At 39.1% G+C, this 19,215-nt stretch overlaps 1 protein-coding gene across 5 annotated transcripts in view; it reads left to right on the top strand.

Moving 5' to 3' along the window:
• The window catches only part of LOC133121467 (thyroid hormone receptor beta-like), a 46,163-nt gene extending 33,369 nt beyond the window's left edge, over positions 1-12,794 (top strand). For 4 of the 5 annotated variants that reach the window (XM_061230669.1, XM_061230641.1, XM_061230651.1 and 1 more), the window contains 5 exons: positions 354-562; positions 1,095-1,121; positions 2,765-2,911; positions 8,448-8,706; positions 9,390-12,794. In XM_061230669.1, the coding sequence (XP_061086653.1) occupies positions 354-562; positions 1,095-1,121; positions 2,765-2,911; positions 8,448-8,706; positions 9,390-9,631 (884 nt within the window). In that variant the 3' untranslated portion in view covers positions 9,632-12,794. The other variant, XM_061230677.1, reaches the window with a different exon arrangement.
• Positions 12,795-19,215: the final 6,421 nt, after the last annotated feature.

Below are 19,215 nucleotides of genomic sequence, written 5' to 3'. Positions count from 1 at the left end.
GGAGAAGTATGAGTGAATCTAGAGGAATTGACAGTGACCACACCATAGGTTTGACCCAAAGAAGTGGAAAGATTTTACTTTGCACCACTATAGAGCAAACTTTAAAACTATTTTGATGAATACTATGCATAGGAAATCCTAAAACCATAAAATTCTAATTCAAAGGCAACCCACATTTCAGAATGACGTTTCAAATCCTGCCCTAAAATGAAATACAAATCAGTTGCCTTTAAATCCTTGTTTTATCAGTGGTTGGTGGTTCACCTCAGATGAAGTCAGTCCTCGCCTCTCTCTGGTCACGTCGACCGTGTTTCTACTTTGCCATGACATCACACCCCTTCCGTCTCTCTCAGTCGTGCTGGACGACAGCAAGCGTATGGCCAAGCGGCGGCTGATCGAGGAGAACCGGCAGCGCCGCCGTCGGAGGGAGGAGGTCCAGAGGAAAGTGTGGAGCAAGCCGGAGCCCACGCCCGACGAGTGGGAGCTGATCCGGGCTGTGACCGAGGCCCACGTGGCCACTAATGCTCAGGGCAACCACTGGAAGCAGAAACGCAAATTCCTGGTGAGGCGCCTTCTCCCAGCCGCTGCAGCATCTGATTATGCCCCCCCCTCCCTCCCCCCTTCTCAATTCTCTGTCCTCAATTTTAATCCCAGCGTTTCTGTGTCTCCTTGTAGAGTGGGCAGAAAGTAAGAGAAGTTGGAGACTGTGTTTTCCTCAGCAAAGCAGCTTTAACTCAGTGGAACATCTTCCTTCCTCCTCAAAATGTTGTTGTGACAATGCTTAATGTCTATGATGTGTTTGTCCTCTGTGGTTCTGTTCTCTTTTTTGGGGAATGTTCCAGCCTTTTCCATCTCAGTGCTACCGATAAATGTCCTCTTTTTGTGTTACCTGCCATTTTCACCCGCAGATCCAAGTCTCTTTCCAGCCACCTTAAATATAATGCCATACTCTCATCTTTCTCTCCATATAGCTCATCTGCCATGATTTTTGATTCTGTGTTTATTATTTTGCTTGATGTGGGTCAATGAAACATCCAGCTTGTGGAAGTAAAACTACTTGAAATAACTTTAATTTATTCTGTACTTCTGACTAGAGAGCAGTGGAGGTGAAGGAGTCCAAGGTAAGAACCAGCAGTCTACATACACTGAGGCCTCTATTCAATCTAAGTCAGGGGTGCACAACTCTGGTCCTCCAGGGCCGGTCTGTGTACTGCTTTTTGTTACAACCAATTGGCGTGTTTTTAATTTGCTGACAGCTCTATAAATTACCCTGGTTCAAGCCTTTACTTGAGCACAGTAAAATTAAATAATTAAGACCAGAAGTTGGCACAAAATCCTGAAACGGATCAGCCATTGTTGTGCATCCCTGACCTAAGTGCATGATGCATTATCCAAAACGCTAAATAATTAATTTAAGCAAATAGTGCTGCTTGTTGCATATTACACTGCATAATTACCTTTGTATAGGGAGATTAAACAGCCCTTGCTTAAACCAGTTATTCAAAACGAAAGACAAGGCATGTTGCATTTTGATTTAGTAGAGACCAGAGTAACAATTGCTTCTCAAATCTCTCTTGCTGTCTTGAGCACTGAGCATACTTAGTTTAGGACTTTATTTAGGAGATTTATGTATTTATCTACATACATGCGTTGTTGTGCTATTTATGCAATATAGTAATGTGCTATGATTTATGCATTGTCTTATGATAAATAAGAGGTAGTTTCAGCTGCTGAAGTAAATGTATTATATATTATAATTGTGACAGGCAGATGCCGAAGTCCACCATCCAGGGATTATCCCTGTCTGTCAATATATTTTTTTCACATCCTTTCTTCCGCGTCATTTCCTGTGGTCAGAAGGAATGCATGTTTCTATATAGTAGCATTAAGGCTGCAAATTGGTTACAGAAGTAATTGATTTTGTTTGACAACATTAAATGCAAGTACCTATTTTGAGCAAGACAAAATGATTAAGAAATGAGAAAACATTATTTAATTGGCAAAGTGGCCAGTAAGAGTTTCTGATGATGTAGGGGTTTATGCATTGGGATTCGCTTTTCACTTGAAGTAGAAACAAAGTGGAGGCAGAGGTAATTCTGGGAAAGGCAGACATTCTAGCTAAATAGTTAATGAGAACATTTAATGAAAGAGGTGGATTAATGTTTCATACAGTAATGTCCCTATAGATGAGGTGAAAAAAAAAAGTTTCAGCAAACATCTTAAAAATAATTTGCATAAAAAAGCCTATCATTTCTTTGAGTGAAATAATGTTTTCCAAAGCCTTTGGTGAAAATAACAATAGTCTAACCCTGTATATCAGTGGCTCTGATAAGTTCTTTTCAAGCTATTGCAATTATTTTTTAAGCTTGTCGAGGGTTTCATACTAATGAATTTGAATCAATAAAACTGACTTTGAATCACTAATTGCGCTAATCACCTCCCCAATCTGGCATTAATAGTTCTATGGTGTTTGAACAGTTCACATCCAGAGAGGTTTTTATTCTTAAGATGATAGGTGATGGACATAAATTGCATGGTTGTCAGTTTTAATTGAGGAATGTGCCATTTTATTTAATTTATAAGCCCCTTCTGTTTCTTTTTTCCTTCTCTCTTCTCTGTTTTGTACTATCATGTTACATGTCATGTTGTAGCCATTACACATCTTCTGTTTCCAGAAGAATATTGAGCTGTATGACATCATCATCATTTTGGTGACTGTTGCTAGGCTCCTTCAGTACTGAGTGCCACATCGTTGTTGTTTCAGGCAGAGGACATCGGTCAAGCTCCGATCATCAATGCACCGGATGGAAGCAAAGTGGACTTAGAAGCCTTCAGCCAGTTTACACAAATTATCACCCCTGCTATCACCAGGGTGGTAGACTTTGCCAAAAAGCTACCCATGTTCTGTGAGGTGAGACATCTGTTGACCTTGGCTTTCCTGTTATGTCCAATTTGTGTGAGGCTTTACACCATGCCATTGCCTGAGCATTGACTAGCAGCTATGACTTCATTCCCATAAATAGTGGGTAAAAGCACTTTTTGATTGAACCACTTAAAGCCTGCTTTTTGCATGAATCCTCCGTCTTATATGAATGCCATCATCTCCAGAACTATAATATGGTATGTGTATTGTACAATACAGACATAGCTCAAAGATGGAATAAAGAGTGCATTTGCACCAAAATGTCTGGATTCCCTGATGTTTACAGTATATACTCTCACTGAGCACTTTATTAGGAACACTGAGTAGGGCCTCAGAACAGCCTCCATTCTTCATGACATGGATTCCACAAGATGTTGAAAACATTCCTTTGAGCTTCTGTTCCATGTTAACAGGATTGCATCACACAATTTCTGTAGATTTGTCAGCTGCGCATTCATGCTGCGAATCTCTACCACATTCTACCACATCCCAAAGGTGTTCTATTGGATTCAGATCCGGTGACTGGGAAGGCCACTGAAGAACTCATTGTCATGTTCATGAAACCAGTTGAGACTACTTAGAAGATAGCCATTAGAAGATGGGTACATTGTGGCCATGAAGGGATGCACATGGTCAGCAACAATACTCAAATGGGCTGTGGCATTCAAGCGATGATGGATTTGTATTAACAGGCCCAAAGTGTGCCAAGAAAACATTCCCCACACCATTACACCACCGCCTGGACTGTTGACACAAGGCAGGTTGGGTCCATGAATTCATGCTGATGGTGCCAAATTCTGACCCTACCATCTGTATGCCTCAGCAGAAATCGAGATTCATCAGACCAGGCCTTGTTTTTCCAAGTCTTCAGCTGTCCAGTTTTGGAGATCCTGTGCCCACTGCAGCCTCAGCTTTCCGTTCTTGGCTGACAGAAGTGGAACCTGACGTGGTCTTCTGCTGTTGCAGCTCATTTGCCTTAAGGTTCGACGTGTTGTGCATGCTGAGATGCTTTTTTGCTCACCACAATTGTACAGAGTGGTTATCTGAGTTACCATCGCCTAACTGTCAGCTCGAAACAGTCTGGCCATTCTCCACTGGCCTCTTTCCGTCCGCAGAACTGCCGTTCACTGTTTTTTTTTTGTTTTTCCCCACCATTCTGAGTAAACTCTAGAGACTATTGTGCGTGAAAATCCCAGGAGATCTGCAATTACAGAAATACTCTCCCTTGCCCGTTTTTCTGATAGTTGATGTGAACATTAACTGAAGCCCCTGAAGCCCCTTGGCTGATTAGATAATTGTGGATCATGAGTAGGCAGTGCTCTTCATATGTTTATTTAAAGGGGAAAGCTACTGAGTTTGATATTGGGATTGAGACTGGGAGATTGGGACATAGGGTTGGTCAGGGATGTGATTCTGTTAACTTGTATTGATATGATAACCAGTGTTTTCACATGCCACACATACCATAGGAGAACTACAGGCAATTTGAAGAAATCCGTATTACCTGTTGATGCGTAGTACATCAGGCCAAGGAGCTACATCTCCTTAATAAATGTAATTTCCTGTGCTTACCTGAGACCTGGCAATGACCAAAGAGCATCCCCGGGAATCCAGCTACACCTGCTCATTAACAACAATCGTCCCCATGTTTCTCAGTGTGGATTAATACTGAAGGCTACAATTTCATAATTGGGAAACAGTGTTTGACTACAGTTCTACTGTAGTCTATGAATCAAAGCCTTGTCTTGTGCATGTAAATCAAACAAATTATATGAAATTACCGCACAACAGTATTGTGCCAACTTTTCCGGACTTGCACCAGCAGGTATTCTTGCATTTGATTTTTAAAATGTGTCATATTTAATTCTACTTATCCTTGCCACTTATTAATTTTAAACTTCATTGTCCAACCCTCCATTAGTTTCCTGCCTGCTTTCTCTGAATTGCTGTCATTAATTTATTCTTTGTGTTTAGCTCTTCGCCTTCTTGTCATACAAGTCTATCTAATCTCATTCTCCCTGACAGTTCATTACACCAGGTGTTGTCTTCGCTCCATCACTCATTCCTCTAATAATAATAATAATAATAATAATAATAGCTGCAATTCCGGGTGCAGACCTGTTACAATGGACATCAATGAATCCAAGAGTAAAAGTGTATCGTCTTCCAAGCTTGAGGTCTTTGATGAATTCTGTGTTTATGTCATGTGCTTCAGCTCCTTTGAAAACATTGCTGACAATGTAGTGTATTCAATCTCTTGTTTCAGCCATCTGTTTCACAATGCAACTTTTCTTTAAAAAAATATTTTAACAAACTTAATCTGTGCCAAGGCAGATAATGTCAGTATCAACTACACTTCATGAGAAGAAGGTTCTTAATCATTATTTTTCAATATCGAACAATGGGTGTGCAGGCAGACTTTTTCAATTCCTCTTAACGGCTTTGTTTTTTCACGTATTGGCACCGTTTTCATTTTCTGTTGTGCCCTTTCATTCGGAATATGAATTCTGCCAATAGACCAATTTATGGCTTTTCAAAGTCTTTACTTTGACTGCTTGTTACAGCACCCCCTTCAAGTTTGTTGTGAGGGTGTAGTTTTAGGTCCTCTATCAACCTGCCAAATCTCGTGAATAGCGATGAATGTTTGAAAGACTTAAGGCCAATTGTCTTGAAAATGGAAGAAACAATTATTCTAATTGTTGAATAATAATAGAGATAATAATAATAATAGTAGTGATAAACCTTATTCATTCTCTTCATCATCATCTGTTCATTATCTAATTTTGCAAAGTTGTATGTAAGTTGTTGATAACCTCCCACTCACTATTGCTCTGATCCCAGCTATGAATTCCTGGCCCTCTTTCCCAAAACAAAATTGATCCAATTCATCAAAAGCTTCAAGAATCACATAAGATAAGAGTCTGCATTTTATAATGTGACTGGGGTTTTCTCCTTAGTTGCACTCAAATGCACTTCCTACATTGTTAAGATTATCAAACTGTTGTTAACTTTTGGAACCATTAATTCTGGCCTTCACTTGGGTGCAGTTGAGGCTTAAACACATTGTTCTTTTTGTTTTTTTTGCTTTATTATTTAGCCCTGATAATAGCTCCCATATGCTTATTGAAGTTAGCTCAAATACTTGTTGAAATCTGATATGTATGCTGAAACTATATAGCAGACTATCACATTTCTTTCCACAGAATCATGTTTGGTCTTGAATTTCATGAGCCAAGCTTATAGGGAAGCCTACCAAATGCCAGTGAAAAAAGGCTGCTAAACAATTCCAGCCACCTTGGAAGAAGACAGACACAATGGCAACAAAGCATGAATACAAAGGCAGTGGCCAGCAGAGGGATGATTTATTGAGCTTTGGCGAGAACACAAGTATTTGTTCAGTCCATCTGTAGAGACTACCACAGAAAACAACAGAAACTATTGACACAGACCAATTTCCTTTTTATTTTACAATATGAGTATCTTTACTGTATACATATAATCCTCACAAAAAATGTATCCTAAGCATGTCCCTTTATCCTGAGATATAAATAATTTCGACCTATTTGTAATACGCCTTTAATATCCAGCCCTTCACAACATAATATTATGTATTCATATCTGAGATAATCAGGCATGTCTTTATGATGAACACCTTTGAAGCTTTCGTGTAAGCTGTGGTTTCTTCTTTCAGCTGATTTGAGGAAATGAATGTGCACTCTGAAACCTTTGTGCTTTTCCCACTAAAGCTATAAATTTCTCTCGGAAAGGACATGCGCATCTGATCATACGTATCAGATATACACTAGTTCTTTGCTCTGTCATTTTTATAGAAACTGGAACTATTCTTTCTGCAGATTATAGTTCTCATTTATACTTTTTAACAATGACACCAAAATAGTCTCAATAGCACTACTTTTTTTTATTTATTGTGATTTCCCTTTTTCTGCCTGGTTTTGAACCATGTTTAAAACAATGAACTGCATTCATGAAACCTGGATGAACTCAATTTTAACTCATCAGTTAAGCTTTCCTTCTCTAGCAATTTAATATGGCTTGAGGTTTCAATTTATTCCTCAATTTATTCTTATAAATATAGCTGTCAATGTAGATTATACTTTCTCATTACATCAACTTCTTACCCCAAAAATTTCTTGCATCAACAATTTCCCAAAAGACTTCTTTTCTCTATATCCAGGACATAGCCAGGCTGAGATTTCTGCTACCACACACATTGTGAAAACCTCATCTGTGTATGGAGTGGTTCTCAGTGGTATCTCAGCCACTCAGCAGTCCTTGACAGCTTACAAATGCTGAAAATGATCATGCCAGGATTTGTACCAAAGCAAGATTGTTGCTGCTTATATCACTGCCCTATTTGCTGCCTAGTGAACCTAACACAAGTCTTTTTAGCCACACATGTAGCTTTTGAAATGATCTTTTTGTGTTTGCCATGATTCTTGATAAAAGTGGGGGAAACTCTGCTGGCTGAACCCCTTTGCAGATCTACATTTTAGCCAGGTGTGAATCGCTCCTCAGTCAACAGTCTGTACTGACATTGTCAAGATTTGCATGTTGGGTACACTATTGCTTCAGTAACTAGTACTTTAGTTTAGGCCCCATTTGCATTTTAGCAGCCCTAAATTGGACAATAAGGGTAATGTGATGGACAGAGGCTGACTGGGATGGATTTAGTTGTGAGAAGAGCATGGGGGTTTATTAAAATCTTTCAAAAAATAGCTACACCTGAAAGGTTCTGAAAGGTGCTTTGTAACCTTACAGGATATTAGTTGGGGACTATGGCTGACGTCCTGAGGTGAATCATTAAACTGCAAGTTCTTGTGCGTTAGCAGCAAAAATGTATTCTTTGCTTTAAGGCCCATCCACACCTATAACTATAGCAATAACTACACTCAGTGAGCGCTTTATTAGGTATTTATTCTTCTGCGTGTGGTTATTGGCGCTACTACGTCACCTTCCTGTCAGCTTTGACAAGTCTGGCTCTTCTCCACTCACCTCTCTCATTAACAAGGCATTTTTGCCTGCAGAACTGTTGCTCACTGGATGTTTTTTGTTTTTCATACCATTCTCTGCAAACTCTACAGACTGGTGCATGAAAATCCCAGGAGATCAGCAGTTTCTGAGATACTCAAACCACCCTGTCTGGCACCAACAGTCACTCCATGGTCAAAGTCACTTAGATCACACTGATGACGATAACTTTCAGTATCTAGTGTTGATTCTAGGCTTTTGATTGCCTTTGGAGTCTTAGGATTGGCGTTTGTCAAAGGCGACATCTGAATTTTTACATCTTATCCATTATTTTGTTTTAAATCAGATGTGATGGTGTACAGAGACAATAGAACAGAAATTGAAGTATTCGCTGTCCAAATACTTGTTTTAGCCTTGTTTAAGTTAAGAATACCTGTTAAATATTGAATTCATATTACATATTATAATTCTGCAGTAAAGATATTGTGGTACATTTGATGGAACTGTCGAGTGAGCCCTGGCTTGTATTCCCCAGTTACCGTGCGAGGACCAGATCATTCTCCTGAAGGGCTGCTGTATGGAGATCATGTCCCTGCGGGCGGCGGTGCGCTATGACCCGGAGAGCGAGACGCTCACTCTGAACGGGGAAATGGCCGTGACTCGGGGTCAGCTGAAGAACGGGGGGCTGGGAGTGGTATCAGACGCCATCTTTGACTTGGGCGTGTCCCTGTCCTGCTTCAACCTGGATGATTCTGAGGTGGCCCTGCTGCAGGCTGTCATCCTCATGTCCTCAGGTGTGCATATCTCGCCGTCTTCAGCTGCAACACCCAGGCATTCACCTGTCTTCGGCTGCAACACCCACATTCACCTGTCTTCACCTGTTTTTTTTTGTATGGGCCTGACCATACACATTTGTTTGGCCCTGCCTATAGCCATTAAACATTTTATCAGTTTTCCAGACCCAATATTGATAACATATAACATTTAGAAAAGTCAGAAAATGGGTATGTCTGATCTAGCTGTTCAGCAGTTCAGTCAGTAAAACCAATAATCATAACAGAATTAACGCGAAAATCTTGGAAACACAGCTTTTTGTAAGTATTAGTAACAAGTATATTGTACACTGCCTTGTAATAATTGTAATTGAGACTCATAGTGTAAGGTTGCTACCAGGTAATGTATTTGTTTCACAGGATCGTATCCATATCGTGCAGTCAGGATCATATTCCCTTTTGTCTCTTTTTGTTGACTGGGTGTAGTCTCTTAGTGTTTTTGTAATGTTAGTCTATTGAAGCAGCGAAAAGATAGTCATGTGTATGCGTGTGTTTGTGCATTCACAAGTGCATGTGTGTGGTGGTATTCCTGTATATTAGGAGGTATTCATGTTTTACTGTTTTATTTGAAATTTTAGCCTGCTTTTTGTGATAGGCTAAGGGCATTTTGTGGGATTATGCTCATATCTGCCCTGTGTTTTCAGACCGTCCGGGGCTGACAAGTGTGGAACGGATCGAACAGTGCCAGGAGGACTACCTCCTTGCCTTCGAGCACTACATCAACTATCGCAAACACAAGGTGTCGTACTTCTGGCCCAAGCTGCTGATGAAGGTGACGGACCTGCGAATGATCGGGGCGTGCCACGCCAGCCGCTTTCTGCACATGAAGGTGGAGTGTCCCACCGAGCTGTTCCCCCCGCTCTTCCTGGAAGTGTTTGAAGACTAAAGGGGGGCGCGGACATGTCAAACTCTTTCAGCACTACTGAGTCATTTCATTCCATAGATTAGGTGTAGCTTCTACCGAGTTTTGGATGGAACTATTCCTAAAATGCGGGTACACACGTGAATAGTGTTTATTTTTGCCCTTGTCTTTTTGTATAGCTGTGTACACACAGTGTTTTTAACGGTAACGATGTGACTGCTCGATTTCATGGAGATATTATTTTTTTTGGGTTTTGCCAGCGCTTACTTAGCCATGATAACTAGTTGACTTTGAATTTTAAAAGTGCATGCACTTTTTATGTGATCGTATCTTTTCTTGGGTGATTTGTAAGGTTTTGCCATACTTTTAAAGTGCTTCATGTAATCTAAGTGAGACTGTGTTTCATGAAAAAAGCACTTTAGGTGGGATAAAGTGGCTAATTCCAAATGATGTCGCTGTGTTTTGCGACAAACACACCTGCGCACAAACAGCGCCCTCATGCAGTGACATCACCCATGCACCTGTACTCGCAACAGTTACGATGCTGTAGTTTGTGCCATCAGTCACAGCCTTGAACAGATCTTTGCTTTTGTTTATTATTTCATTATTTCATCGAATAGGTTCTCTACCATTAAGTGCACATATTAGCAAGAAAACAACATCTTGTTTTCTCTATAAAAAGGCGCTTCTTTGGTGCCAAATATTGTCTGCTAAAACTGCATCAGCCTACCTACCACACACATCGGAAACCTCACAACAGCCTCATTACTGAGTGCTTCATCAGTGATTTTGAGTAGCACACTTAAGGGAATGTTACCATTTTCTCACCAGCGTTCAGAAATTCACAAAATTCACGAGTAAGAAACAAAAACGGTGCCACTCTTAATGTGCTTTGCTTTGGGGATCATCATCTCATTTGGGAGCTGTTGTTTGTCCCTCTGTGTTCTGTGTACAAAAGACTGCAGATTACTCACTCGCCAGACAATCTCCATGCAGTAGTTATATGTTAATGTTCAATATCTCTGAATTCCATGTGGCATTTTGTAAATGTGTAAGTTATTACAAATCATCTGAAGCAATGCTTTTGCTAGGACTTGTTGGTGCTAAGAATTGGCCAATTCCATGCTTCTGATTCATGGTTCCTGGATGCAAAAGGTCATGTCTACGGTAGAATCATAATGATCAGGAGGAGCAGGAAATTAGACTGACAGAGCGAGAATGAGAGAGAGCAAGAGAGTGAGCGAATGCGACATCATTAGCTACAGTGTTAGGAAAAGGCCAATATTACAACTGTATAAGCTTATCTTATGATATTTTTTACTGTTTAGCTGTCAGTTTTTTGGGGAATTTGAGGAGAAAGTCAGGAAAGGTAGACGTAGTGCTTTGCTTCATATTGAAAAAAAAAAAAAAAAAAAAAAGTTTTGTGTGAAACAGTACTATAAAAGCTTTCCTTATCCTCAAAGCAGCTTCTGTTATATGCAAGTCGATGCCTTTTATAAGCAATAGCTTTGCAGTAATGTTTGGATGATTGTGACTTCTCACGCTACAGCTCAGATTTGATGTAAATGCACAGACAATCAAGTGAACTAGAGAAGGGGTACCAGGGAACTCACTTGCCTGAGGGAAAGGTGAACACAACATGGAGTGGTGGGTCTTTGTATCCCTCACACGTGAGGTAACTTGTTGATCAAGGAATGTTGTATACTCTACATAGTCTACATTTTTACAAAATTGTGGGTATGAACTAGTACGCAAGTGGGCATGTTACATACCATAAAATGCTATTTTCCAGTATAAAGGATAACGGTTTGTATATTTTCAAAATGCAGTGGTGTTCTGCAGATATTGTACTCATATAATATTTTATCATTTTACAAACCTGACAGAAGTATTTTCTTGTTTTTTTTTAGCTACAACGGTATACTGTTGAAACTTGTCCATGTAAGATTCATTAGTGACTGTTTCCTGTGATACTTTCAATCATTCCAAAAAAGGGAGTGTGAGGAAGCTGATTTCCTGAGAAGGTCATCCTAGTCAAGCAAAATGGTTTATACATTAAGAAAGCTGTTTTAAAATGCATTTATATAACTAGGAAGTAAGTAGTCATGGTCATTATACCACTGTAGTTAGGAAGAGACTATATTATCCTTGCACAACATCGCAATGGCTTAAGGTGCAGATTCAAAATCGAAACTATTAAAGAATAAGACTGCACACTTGATACAATGCTCCATAATCAAACTTCTAATCTAACAATAGAGTTTGCATTTCAGCCATATGAAGCATTTCATCAGAACAAAAAAATTATTAACTATTAACTATTGTTGGCTTAAAATTTTGATTTTGGAGCAATACATAATGTGTGCTAGTCTAATTCTTTCTCAAAACATTCAAATACATTTTGGCCATTCATTACCTGTTTAATACTTGCTCAGTTTACCTTTTTTTTTTTTTTTTTTTAAACATCATATTTATAATTAACTGGTAACAATTGTATGCAGTCTTTTATGGTAGCAGTGTGGAGAGATTTTCAGGAAACTATGCTTGTAAATCAGAGGGTGTCGCATCCCATGTCGGGCACTGATGTTGTACTCTTGAGAAAGGTACTTAACCTGAGCTACTTCCATAAATATCCAACCATGTAAATGGATAATAATAACAATAATGATAATAATGTTAGGAATAATTGCAGGCCCTAAAATAAACTCATCATTGGCATTTCTGAAAAGAATGTGAACTGAGGCAACTTGAAATCAAAACTTGTATTCCAAGTAGTGAGCTCAAAACCAAACAACAACAAAAAAAATCATCCCCTTGCTAGTTATAGTAATCACAATATCTTAATTTGTTCTGTTTTGTTTAATCCGAGTGAGCAATTACATTCACATTGATAAAATACTATGAATGTGTTCTACGTGAGAGGGTTTGACTGAGTTTGTGCATTTTTTCACTGAGTAAATGGTAGTTTTGTACTAAACTGGATGTTTTGCACATGGCTGCACTATCAGAGTAAGATTGAATTTGCTTTGATCTGGATGTCCTGGTTGACATGACGATTTTTAAAGTTGCACTAAAGGAAGTTAATGACAACAGGGATGATGATAGTAATTATTATGATGTTTCTTATGATGTTTATGCTGTGTGAATTGGCTCTGAAAATAAATACGGATTGGAGAACTCCCTGGAACAGTGCTGAGTGCTTAGTTTTTGTCTGTACTGTGTCAAGAATATTTAATCATCTAGAAACCACTAAAATATATACATGACAGCACTTTTAATGTGAATATCATATTAAATTATGTATCTCTCCTGGCCATTGGCATAGTATCAGACTAAATTGTAATTTAAAGTTTTAAATGGTAACCTCTGTAAAACCCAAAAACAAAACGAAAACATTTATATTAACCCTATAGATTTTTGCTACTGGGGAAACGCATTTGAAATATTTACATTTACATTTACATTTTTGTTATTTGGCAGACGCTTTTAATCCAAAGCGATTTACAAGTGCATAGGTTCTTCCACAAGTGAAAGGATCACAACTAGTAAAATACACATGAAGTGTTGTTCTAAACATATTGTCATCATTAGTGCTATTTTTTTGGGGGGGTTAGACAAGAGGGATAGGAATATCAGAAAGGGGGGCAGGGGAAATCAGACCATATAAAAAATATGGCCACATCAGTGATTGGGTATGACTGCTTTCCTTCACATTCAGATGGTATGAAGCCTGAAGCCATTATCACAGTATGTATACTTAAAGCTGTCAGATGGCACACTTTTGCAAAGAGTGATTTGTACACAGATTCTAGTGGTTGTGCTATAGTTATTGTATACAAACATGGAAGCTAAAATGAAAAAGAACCATGATAGAATATATACTGTAAACTCAAATGAAAAATATAGCTGCCAATGAGCAGGTTTCAAGCCTTAAAACTACAGGCCGAAAGGTGCTGATTATGGTAAAGGGAGAGGTAAAGGAAGAGAGTCAAAGCTGTCCTTGCAAATTGGATTTGTGGAATTATCCTGTTTCATGTCTCCGTCTTCCTCTCATTCTCCATACTACTTTACATCTTTCAGAATGATTCAGAGTCATGTTCCGAACCTGTTAATTGGTGTTCCTAAGCACAGAGCTTTTATGAAACTTTTGTAGACTCTGATTTTGGAAGCTTACAGCATTTTGACATTTCAGCAAACAAAAGCGCAAAGGAATCCATTACACTCCGATATGCTGATTCATTTTTCTCAGAAGGGAACAACTACGAACTCATTCCACCATCTAGCCTCTCTTCACTTATAAGCAATTATGTCTTAGGCCAAGCCCACTTGCACACATTGGCCCCAAACTTTATATTTCAACTAATATTTAACCCCAGATCATTTGTACCTCATTTGACAATTTGGTTTCTGGGTAGGGATGGTGCGGTTACCTGTTTCACAATGCATCTCACATTCACTGAAGATAACAACACTGCCGCCTACATCATTACTGTAAACACAATGACATTTCACTTACTCATGAGCAGCACACGCTTCCTGCTCATGTCACATAGTCTGTTATATCATCCATGACCAAAGAGCATCTGCCCTAGTCTCTGCCACCACCACAGTTTATTATTTTCTGCAGTCCAGGGCTTGAAGTGGGCTGGGAGATATGCTCAGAATTCTAAATTGCGGAAAATTGGAATTCAGGAGGCTCAGCTGTTGTTAGGATTCTGACAACAGCTGAGGCCTCCAGATACTATCCCTGGTGTAAAATCCAGCTATGCCCAGCTTGAAATACCAGTTACCAGCTGTTTCAAAACATAGCTTGAGCTGGTCAACCAGCTACCAGCTGATTCAAAACCTAGCTTGGGCAGTTTTTGTTTTTTTTCAGCAGGGATGGTTATTGAATTTAGAATTCTGAGCATATCAACTTGATCTGATTTACTAACTGCTTGTAAAACTATTGATTGCCTCTTGTTAATGACTTGTTAAACAACTTTATTGACTTTCTTGATGTTTCCTAAGAACATCTGTCTATTTGGCTTGGTTCAAAAATGGAAAATTCCAGAATGGACTGGTAGGCTTTGTCATACTGGGACTTTTAGATTTCGCTGATATGTCGGTGAAATGATTGCAGTATGTTTTGGTACTTTTTACATATTTTCAGAATATTTTAGCTATAACCAGATAATACTGTAAATCAAGATAATTTTGGCAAGGATAATTGTGGCATGACATTTTTGTTGATTTGAATATGCCTATATAGTTTATATAATCAGGAGGCTCCCTGTAACAGATAGATAGATAGATAGATAGATAGATAGATAGATAGATAAATAAGGTGCTATGTTAAATAAATTGTGTGCAATGGTGGTAGTGCAAAAGTACAAAGTAAACAGTAAACGGTAAACTCAACAGGGGTAAAAGTGAGTACCAAATTGCATTATGGTTGGTCAAATAAATACTTTTTGCCACTTTTGTAGTAGGCATCACCCATTATGTGCATTGGTTAATAGCAGCATTTTTGTACAGTCCACAAACAAAAAGGTCTTTGTTTTTCAAAGAAAATGGTGGAAAATCTAACCAGGTGGACTTTAGTGGTTCAATTTGTAGCGCTCATTCACAATATTATATATACCAAGTTTCATGAATATCAGATGTCTGAAAATAAGATAGGGTGCATTGCCCCTTCAGTGCTTGACCCCTAATAAAGTCATATGAGCTTGAAACCCTAATAATTATGAAATTATACGATACTGTAGTTGGAGGTAATGGGTTTTCCAAAAAACATCCTGTGCTTGTCACTCAGCATAAAGGGATGGATAGGAAGGATATACATTGGTGGCGGACATTTTGGCTGAACAAACTTAACCTACACAAAACTTGACCTACACAAGACTCGACTTACACAAAATTCGGCCTACACAAAACTCGACAATTAAATTAAAAGCATCCATCACTTTCTGCGATGATGCATGGACTCACTCCAGAAACGACTGCTTAGAGACGACTGTTCAGAGATGACTGAGTCAAACCCTTCTGTCGACCAGCTGCAGCACAGAAACATCATCTGTAATTACAGTCATGTGGAGAAATGGTAACACACTGGGGGAAGCTTCCTTCGTTTATCATTTTCCCTTATAAAGAATGTATTTGCCTTTTGTATTGAAGCAGGGCATTATGAGGAGGACCAACCCTGAAGAGAGGATAACCTGCTACACAGGCACCTGCAGGTTTTTTCTGTTATTATTAACCAGAAACAGGATGGTTGTATTATCTTAAAAGCCACTTTGGGTAATTGGAGTTTAATATGGTTTAATGTAATGACTAGGCTAGTTTAACATTTATAGTCATGTGTTTTATTAAATCTATTTTATCAGTGGTATAGACCAAATCCTTTCTGTAGACTAAACACACCATTGACAAAATCCTGTTTTGGTACAAAAAGGAATAATTCACTTGCCAGTTTTATTAGCCCTTTTATTCAATATAAATGTACACACATGGTCTGAGTAAAAGTATTTTCTTGAAAGTTTGATCAGATTTGATTTGCATTTTTTCCATTCTGTTGAACTAAGCTGTGCACAGATGCTTCATGCTAGTCATGTTTATATAAATCTGAGTACAAATTCCACTTTCAGTTCTGCATTAGCAACACTGTATAGGCTGCTCTGATATGATAGATCAGAGCCAAACCAAGCCAGGCCTGCTCTGCTAGGACTGGTGCTCCCAGTATTGGTGTGCTGTGCTACTTTGGGTCAAGATGAGAAGGCGGTTTTTTGAAAGTCTGTTTTCTCATTGCTAATCTGATGTCATCTGCCTGCATGGACAGATGATGCTTATCATATGTGAGGCACTTCTTTTCTTAGAAATGGAATTGGTGCATGTGTGTGGCTATTAAATAAATATGTGCAGAGAGCATTAAGACAAAGCCCAATATAAATACTAGCATAATAAAACTTCATACCCCCCACCTCTCCAACCCAACCCTGTACCTGACATTTTTATTTAATTCATTTAAGTCAGGTACAGAAATCCAATATTACCCTGAGACTATCCTTTTAGTAATTGTTTATGATATAATTACAAATGAGTATTGTTTGTGTGATGTGTTTGCATTTAGCATTAAATTCTAAAGTAATTTACCCTGTAATTATACACTCACCAGGCACTTTATTATGAACTTTATTACAGCTACTTATTCATGTGATTATCAAATCAGCCAATTGTGTGGCAGCAGTGCAATGCATACAATCGTAGATATGGGTCAGGAGCTTCAGTTAATGTTCAGATCAACCATCAGAATGGGGAAAAATGTGATCTAAGTGACTTTGACTGTGGAATGATTGTTGGTGGCAGACAGAGTGGTTTGAGTATCTGAGAAACTGCTGATCCCCTGGGATTTTCACACACACTAGTCTCTAGAGTTTGCAAAGAATGATGCAAAAAACAAAAAGAAATCCAGTGAGCAGCAGTTCTGCGGACAGAAACGCCTTACCTATGAGAGACTTCAGAGGAGAATGGCCAGACTGGTCGAAGCTGACAGGAAGGTGACAGTAACGCAAATAATCAGACATTACAACGGTGGTATGCAGAAGAGCATCTCTGAACACATAATGCATCATAACTTTAAGTGGATAGGCTACAGCAGTAGAAGTCTAAAAAATAAGTCTAGTAAATGCCTAATAAAGTGCTCAGTGAGTGTATAAAGGATACTAATACCTCGGTGTCTCATGCTGAAAGGTCCCAGGCTTTCACTAAAGAAGCCACACTGCATTACACAGAGCTTGCTGCATGAGAGGGATGTGATTGAATGGGTTTCAGTGCTGTATCCCCAAAGGCAGGGTCATGCCACAGCAGGGGACAAATTCTTTACAGATCAAAGACAAGCTGGGAGATCAAGGCATTGTGAAGAGCTCTAAGTTTAGTTTGTTTGGTTGGCAACGTTTCATCATTTTAACATTTCACTTTTCAAAGAGAGAAATTCCACCCTTCTACTTTAACCAGGGAATAGAAAAATCTACTGCCTACTGCCTTATATGCATCTTGAGTCGACTGATAACTGCCAAATGACAGATCAAATGGTGCATTTATTGAATATTCAAAACATTTCCTTATAAAAAAAGAATGAAAATAAGGCTGGTAAAGAAAAAAAGGGGAAGGAATTTGTCTTGGCCCCTGTCAAGCTATAAATATTAGGTCTGAGCTTGTAAAGCATGCTGGGAAACACACAGAAAATGCCAAACCCCTTCTGCTTGACGCAAAAAATTGAATTTTCAAAATACATGTCTACCATAAATTTTATTTAAGATAAAACATGCAGAGTAAAGTAGGAACACATTTCAGGAGAGTTTAAGATAAGCAAGTTTTATTTAGATAACAATTTGTTATAACAAAAAGAGCTTAGGGTCAGTTTAATTTTTACATTTTGAATCTCTCTTATTTGCTAATGTTCTGCATAAGAGTGCGCCATTGAGTTGATACTGTTGATGTGCCAATGCTGCTCTCTGCTGGTAAGACATTCTGTCAGGACAGCAGGTGATATATTTCAGTTGTGGAGGTGAAAACAGCAAGGACAATGGGAGCAATAAATATGCTAGCAAAAATAAATACAGCACAAAACATGAAGTATTGAAATATATCGTCGGTGGACAAGAGAATAAAGCCTGTCTGCATTTATGCACATGCAGATGAAGAAAGGATGGCCATTTTGTTTTTTTATGTCACTGAAAGAGCCAAGGCACACTCATTTCTGTACTCTATTGTATTCCTTTGTATTGTTACACTTTTTAAATTTGTGTTTCAAGCACATTACATTACATTACATTAATGGAATTTGTAATGTATCCAGAGTGACATACAACAAAGTGCATACCCATAACCAGGGATAAGTGCGCTGAAAGACCCTAGAGGGAAGTACAATTTCAACTGCTACCTGCACAACAAAGATAAGGACCAAGGCCTATTTAAATTATTATTATTTTTTTAAACAAACAAACAAACAAACAACAACAACAAACAAAGCAAAAGTATGACCAAACCCCTTAACTAGCCAAACACTGCTTACCTAGCCAAACTAAAAATACTGATACACAAAGTAAATCAACAGACAACAATTAAGGTTCACAGGGAGGTAGGGAGGGACGGCGAAAGGTGCTGCTTGAAGAGGTGCGTCTTCAGTTTGCGCTTGAAGGTGGGAAGAGATTCTACAGTTCTGACCTCAACAGGGAGTTCGTTCCACCACCGTGGAGCCAGAACAGACAGTAGTTGTGAGCGTGAGGTGGAAGTTCGGAGAGGGGGAGGTGCCAAGCAGCCTGTGGAGGCTGAACGAAGAGGTCTGGCAGGGGTGTAGGGTCTGAAGATTTTTTGTAGGAAAGCTGGGGAAGACCCCTTAACTGCTCGGAAGGCTAGCACCAATGTTTTGAATTTGATGCGAGCCATGACAGGCAGCCAGTGGAGGGAAGTAAGCAGGGGGGTGACGTGAGTATTTGGGAAGGTTGAAGACCAGACGAGCTGCTGCATTCTGGATAAGTTGGAGGGGTCTGATGGCAGACGCTGGGAGGCCAGCCAAGAGGGAAGCACGGTTAAGGAAGGTCATTCTTACTCAGGGTTTAGCTGCTTTT

Source organism: Conger conger, chromosome 1 (assembly GCF_963514075.1).
Source record: "Conger conger chromosome 1, fConCon1.1, whole genome shotgun sequence".
NCBI classification, from domain to species: Eukaryota; Metazoa; Chordata; class Actinopteri; order Anguilliformes; family Congridae; genus Conger; species Conger conger.
Note: the sequence above shows the minus strand (reverse complement) of the source record. Positions and strands in the feature narration are given on the sequence as shown.